This window comes from Berghia stephanieae, chromosome 7 (assembly GCF_034508935.2).
Source record: "Berghia stephanieae isolate SIO BIC M18660-M18661 chromosome 7, UCSD_Bste_1.3, whole genome shotgun sequence".
Lineage (NCBI taxonomy): Eukaryota > Metazoa > Mollusca > Gastropoda > Nudibranchia > Aeolidiidae > Berghia > Berghia stephanieae.
The window spans coordinates 44,803,493-44,810,992 of NC_088366.1; the positions used below are offsets into that span (position 1 = coordinate 44,803,493).

General features: G+C 36.6%; 1 protein-coding gene across 5 annotated transcripts in view; it reads left to right on the forward strand.

Annotated features, from left to right (window-relative positions):
- The window catches only part of LOC144976240 (uncharacterized), a 35,815-nt gene that overhangs the window by 27,638 nt on the left and 677 nt on the right, over positions 1-7,500 (forward strand). For all 5 annotated transcript variants that reach the window (XM_078920420.1, XM_078920421.1, XM_078920423.1 and 2 more), the window contains 3 exons: positions 464-604; positions 1,926-2,042; positions 6,427-6,523. In XM_078920420.1, the coding sequence (XP_078776546.1) occupies positions 464-604; positions 1,926-2,042; positions 6,427-6,519 (351 nt within the window). In that variant the 3' untranslated portion in view covers positions 6,520-6,523. The remainder of the gene's footprint in view (positions 1-463; positions 605-1,925; positions 2,043-6,426; positions 6,524-7,500) is intronic.

Consider the following 7,500-nt stretch of genomic DNA (forward strand, 5'->3'; position numbering starts at 1 on the left):
TTTTCTCTGTTACATTTTATATCCTTTTTCTATCCCAAAGTGACAGTTGGACTCGGTGTAATATGTCAAGAATAACTAAACGTGGCATGTGAGCCCTCGGGTGTCAATGATCGCCACTATGGCCCCGGTGTGTAGTGATGGCCGTGGGTAAAGCACTGGGCAGAAACCAACCCGACTCCGGTGTGAATAAGTATTTGGTTTTAGGCAGTGTTGAACAAAATTTGAAAAATCTGAAGACGCCAAGGAAACAAAATATACTGTATAAAATGGATGTTCACGTCTGGTGATCCGTTATTATATTAAATAAAATGTTGTGAGGTACCTTGAATACTGTGGAACCATGTAACGTTTGTGTATGACTGTGCCTTGTTATTTATTATTATCATTATGATATAAATCTGGTTCATGATGAAGAAATATATTTTACAGTATTGCTATGCTTTTCCCATCCATACAAAAACAGCTCCTGGGAGGTGTAACGCCCGCAAACTTCAGTAATCATTACGTGCAAAACGCCCTGAAGCCCGTCACTGACCGTGCCAACTTGAAATCAACTTCACAGTACCGTCTGATTCCATCTGGAAAAGGAAAAGTTCTTACACAGGTTACTTTTTGCATTTTTTCCCTATACCGCTGTTATCTTCATAGTCTTCATTGATTACGTCGTCGTCGTTGTCATCGTCGTCGTCGTCGTCATCATCATCATAATCATCATCATCATCACCAAAAACAACTTAATCTTAAGTTAAGTCTGCATAAAATTATAATTTAAGAAGATGTTTTGCGCTTCCGAATGCATCCGATCATGATAAAAAACGTCATTCAAAACATCAAAGTGGAAATAACATGGCACAGACGTGAGCAGAATAAATTAAATTGATTCACTACTCTCCACGTAGGGTTTGGACAATTTGAGGAAGTTCTAAATTAGATCTTTAAAATGAAGACAGCACCTGTTTATGTCAGCGTTCGTCAGATCAAGCAATAAATAATTGTTGACAGTCCAATGTAATGTTTAAAAAGACGATATTATTCTAGAGAAAACCACTTTGTATGGAATACTCTTCTCCGATTCGTTTACCATAGAAACGCTGACGAGGATTGTCTATATAATGTGAGACACTTAATGGATTATAAGATAAAATGTTTGATTAAAAAAAAGTAATGACTAAAACTGGATAAAACAACTCCTCCTCCCCCCTCCCCCAAATGAACAAAATGCCAAATTAATATCAAAAGCATTTTTGAAGCTGTTATATTCATTCTTGTTCATTTAGTTTTTACAGTCCACAGTTTCTAGCAGCTTAACATCACTTTGATTTATGTTCAACGTGTGTTTTCTGTACCTGGTGCGCATGTAATAGGATTGGATACTATCAGTACAGCTGCACTCGGACAACAACAACCCCCCCCCCCCCCCCCCCCCATCAAATAGTGATTGATTTAAATGACATATCAACTTGTTAAAAAGTCAGAAAAAAAATCATAGAAACAGAAACAATTTCTATCTTATTTGCGTATGTTTCTCTTTGTCATTAAGTAAAACCTCGAAAACCCAGGATGACTCACTTGCAAAACTGCTAAACTGAAAATCAACTGAGGAGTTAGACGCTTAGGTTTAACAAATTTGCAGATCACAGTAGTCTATATTTATATGAAGTCCCGAGTTTGGTGATTTTGACAAGATAAGCGTCATTTTAGTCTTTTCATATTTGAATGACCGGTTTTCTGGCAAACATTTTTAACATTTCGTTTTGAGACTACGTTAGTGTTCGGATCTTGTCAGTTTATATATCAGGAGATGCTTTGCTTTTTCAAATTTGAAGCCAATATTCATATACCAAAATTATCGCTTAGCAAAACCCCTTGAGTTTTGGTATACTCTAGACAATTGAAGGATTAACATTAGTCTTGTGTCCTCATAGGTTGTGGCTGGGATCGTATTTAGATTCGTTGACATGGAAATGAAACTCTCAGTCTGTAGGAAGAATGAGCAAAAATATACTATCAAAGAATGTCCTCTTCTACAGAACCAAGATTCGGTAAGATTTATACAATCATCGATGTGGAGAAACATATCTACGATCTTCATTATTATCCTATTCAGCATCATTACAAATGAATTATTGCAACGACTATGACTACTACTACTACTACTACTACTACTACTACTACTACTACTACTACTACTACTACTACTACTACTACTACTACTACTACTGCTACCACTACTATTACTACTACTACTACTACTATTACTATTACTACTGCTACTACTACTACTACTGCTGCTGCTGCTGCTACTACTACTACTACTACTACTACTACTACTACTACTACTACTACTACTACTACTACTATACTCTACTACTACTACTACTACTACTATTACTACTTACTACTACTACTACTACTATACTACTCTACTACTACTACTACTACTTACTCACTACTACTACTACTACTATACTATACTACTTACTACTAACTACTCTACTACTTACTTACTACTACTATACTACTACTACTATACTATCTACTACTATACTACTACTACTTACTACTACTATACTACTTACTACTACTACTACTACTACTACTATACTACTACTTATACTACTACTACTACTATACTACTACTACTATACTACTACTTACTACTACCTACTATTACTTACTATTACTCTACTCTACCTACTACTTACATACTATACCACTAATACTACTACTATACTATTACTACTTATACTACTACTACTACTTACTACTACTACTACTACTACTATCTATACTACTTACTACTACTACTACTTACTACTATAACTAACTAACTACTACTACACACTACTATTACTACTATTACCACCACCACCCATACTACCACTAAAGTACTATTACTATTACTACTCACTACTATACTACTACACACTACTACACTACTATACTTACTACTACTACTAATACTACTACTACTAACTACTACTAACTACTACTATTACTATTACTACTACTACTACTACTACTACTACTACTACTACTACTACTACTACTACTACTACTACTACTACTACTACTAGGGCTACTACTACTAACACTACAATTACCAAAACTAATTCTTCTACTACTTTTACAACAACAACAACAACAACTACTACTACTACTACTACTACTACTACTACTACTACTACTACTACTACTACTACTACTTCTACTACTAACACTAATACTAATACTGCATCTTCTATTACTACTACTACTACTACTACTACTACTACTACTACTACTACTACTACTACTACTACTACTACTACTACTAATACATCATCATCATCATCATCATCATCATCATCATCATCATCATCATCATCATCATCATCATCTTCATCATCATTATTATTATCATTATTACTATTATTATTATCTCGTGTGGTGTCCGGGGTCCCTCAACTGAGAGGGTCAAGAATAGCCCAACGCCAAGCCAGCGTGTCGTAAAAGGCAACTAATGGTGTGTGATTCCTCCATCTTTGAGTCACCTGGTCCTCCAGGTTGGGGGTTGGCAAAGGGTTAACACCCTTTCCGTTAAACTCAAACCGTTACAGAAATGCAGACAGACAAACCAAATCCTTTTTTTAGCTTGGGCGACAGAAAAGTTTCTGGAATTACAGAATTTATGAAGGACAACAGACAGAGCCGAAAGGACTCTGCTGACCCGATGACGTCTTCGCCAAACAAGCAGCTTCGAATTGCGTCGTGGAACGTTCGCACCATGTATGAAGCAGGAAAAAGCTCTCAAGTTGTGACTGAGATGAGAAGATACAGGCTGCATATACTTGGAGTAAGCGAAACCCACTGGATACAATCCGGACAGAAACACCTCAAGTCTGGGGAGAAGATTTTATATTCAGGGAGAGGGGACGGGATTCATACACAGGGAGTAGGAATAATTCTAAGCAAGTTTGCCCAGAAGTCACTGAGAGGATGGGAACAACACGGAGAAAGGATCACCATGGCGTCCTTTACAACACGGAATAAGAAGATCAGCATGAACATTGTACAGATCTTTGCCCCAACAAATGATGCAACAGATGAGGACAAAGATACATTTTATAGTACAACAAGTCATTGACAAGTTGCCAGAAAAAGACATCAACATATTGATGGGAGATGCTAATGCAAAAGTGGGACAGGATAACGTAGGTTATGAAGGTATCATGGGACGTCATGGCATGGGAGAAATGAACGATAATGGTGAGAGATTTGCACATTTCTGTGCATTCAACATTGTGATTGGAGGATCAGTGTTCCCCCATAAGAGGATCCACAAAGCAACTTCGGTGTCACCAGATGGTGTGACAGAGAATCAGATTTATCATTTTTGTATCTCTCAAAGATTCAGACGTTCATTGGAAGATGTGACAGTACGGAGAGGGGCAGACGTTGGATCAGACCACCACCTGCTATTGGCAAAGCTTAAGCTCCGACTCACAAAACATGGGACCAGATCACATACAAGAAGAAAATTCGAGGTGAATGCACTTAATGGGGAAAAGAAGGAGGAATTCAAACTACAATTGAGTAATAGATTCCAACCTCTTACTGGGCTCGAGGAGGACATAGATGTAGAGTCACATTGGGCAAAGATCAAAGAAGTCTACATAACAACTTTCCACGAGGTATGGGGGGGGGGGGGGTAAAGAAATCGGAACATAAAGAATGGATAAGTCCAACCACCTTGGACCTTATTGAAAAGAGGAGAACAAGGAAGGAACAAGTGAATGCAAGCCGAACAAGGGCTTCAAGACTGGATGCACAAGAGCAGTATCGAGCCGTAGCTGATAAAGTCAAATGATCTGTGAAGAAAGACAAGGAAGCATTCATGAACAGACTTGCAGAGAAAGCAGAAGCAGCAGCGACAGGAGGACACATGAGGATCCTTTATCAAACTACCAAGACACTTGCTGGAAAATATGGGAAACCAGAGATACCAGTCAAAGACAAAGATGGGAAAACTATTTTTGGAAAAGAGGCTCAATCTGAACGATGGAGGGAACATTTCAACTGCCTTCTGAACAGACCACCACCAGGCAACCAGCCAGAAATTTGCCTGCAAGGAATAAGCTACCAATTAGCTGTGATCCACCATCGATAGCAGAGATTGTGGGTGCCATTAACAAGATGAAAAGGGGGAAAGCTGCTGGACCAGACCAGATTCCACCGGAGGCTCTAAAAGTTGATGCGGAAAGAAATGCTGAGGCCCTGCATCCACTATTTGTGAGAATCTGGAATGACGGGATATTCCCAAAGGATTGGAAGGAAGGACATCTTATCAAGCTTCCAAAGAAAGGGGACCTCAGTAATTGTAATAATTATCGAGGCATCACTCTTCTTTCTATCCCAGGAAAGGTTTTCAACCGTATTATTTTAGAGAGAATTAAGAATGCAACAGATGCTAAACTGCGGGACGAACAGGCAGGTTTTCGAAAAAACCGTTCAACCACTGACCAGATTGCCTCTCTGCGAGTCATAGTGGAACAGTCTATAGAATGGAACTCTCCTCTTATTGTCAACTTCCTGGATTACGAGAAGGCTTTCGACAGTATTGACAGAGCAACATTGTGGAAAATTCTGGCACATTATGGACTCCCTGAAAAGATAGTAAACCTCATTAAGGAAATGTATGAAGGATCAAGTTGCAGGGTTGTACATGAAGATCAGATTACTGACAGCTTTGAAATTAAGACTGGTGTCAAGCAGGGATGCTTGCTCTTACCATTCCTGTTCATCCTTGCCATTGATTGGCTAATGAAGGAAACCTCCAAAGGGAGAAGAAATGGGATACAGTGGACCCCCTGGACACAGTTGGATGATCTGGATTTTGCAGATGATCTGGCTCTTTTGTCCCACACCCAGGACCAGATGCAAGCAAAAACCACAATTATAAACAGCCTCTCTATTATTATTATTATTATTATTATTATTATTATTATTATTATTATTATTATTATTATTATTATTATTATTATATTATTATTATATTATTATTATTATTATTATTATTATATTATTATTATTATTATTATTATTATTATTATTATATTATTATTATTATTATTATTATATATTATTATTATTATTATCATCATCATCATCATCATCATTATTGTTATTATTTATTATTATTATTATTATTATTATTATTATTATTATTATTATTATTATTATTATTATCTTATTATCACCACTAGCATCGTTATCAACACCACCACCACCACCATCATCATCATCATCATCATCATCATGAAATGAATAAATATTTGAATTGAGTTATCAATAAAATAATATGAGAAGGACGAATAGATGAAGCATGTTAAAAAGATGTTTTTTTTACAATAATATTAATCTCATTTCCTTTCTCGATTTGTTCAGGTTATGAGAAAAGTCTCCGCCAATGTCTTATGGTATATCAACACCTATACAGTCCAGTACTTTAAATTTTGTCTGTCAAGTCAATCAGTGTAGACTGGTAAGTCCTTCAATTTGCGTTATGATGAATTATTCCTGACTGAATCAAAAGCCCAGGGTGTTTTGAATCGAATTTAGGATAAAACTCAGTTAACTTTGTTTGTTGTCTCTTCTTCTTTCTATAACTACTTTGAATTGTTCCAATTTTCTTTCTAGCAAAGAATTTTGTTTTTGGAAATATATTGAAAATGTACTTTAAAGGATTTGAGTTTTGAATCTAACTGTCATTTGATGGAGCAGCCTCTTCTTCGCTGTTATGTGGGTAGGGGGAGGAGTGATTATCCCCATCCGCCACCGCATCATAAGATATCATCGCCTAAGTATTCCACGAAGGAATATAGATAATTCATCAGGTCAGCTTTCAGCCACATATATATCATTCATATGTTTGATAGGGCATATGTACGATGGAAAGAACAGTGTGCAATGCTGTCAGGTTTGCAATTTTGTTGATATAATTCCCTACTCTCTCCATTTCTTACATCTATTTGCTCTTGATTCTTAACCACAGCCTTGTCGAATAATTCTTGACTATAATAATTTGCATATATGACTATCGATAGAGATGCATATAAATAAAAACAACAAATTGATATCCGCTTTTGTTCGTGTATTTCTGCATCCTCCGTGCCGTGTCTATATAAAGAGAACTTTTTCCTCTAAGTGTCTGTTGCGACATAGTGCCGCACTGGTACTTTTTCAGTATATCCGGTTCTGGGTTATATTCCTCCATTGAAACCATTACCAGATGGCTGAGTGGAGAATGCCCATACCTGGGAGATCCAGGTTTGATCACTGCTATTAGCATTTAGCTTTTTCCTTGAGAAAAATGAATGACCCGTCTTGCTCAATGAGGTTACCGGGTTATTTCCGTCTTTTCTTGAGATAGACCCTTAACGAATAATTCCTTTTAAGAATGATAAATGAGATTATATATATATATATATATATAAAATATATATATATATATTATATATA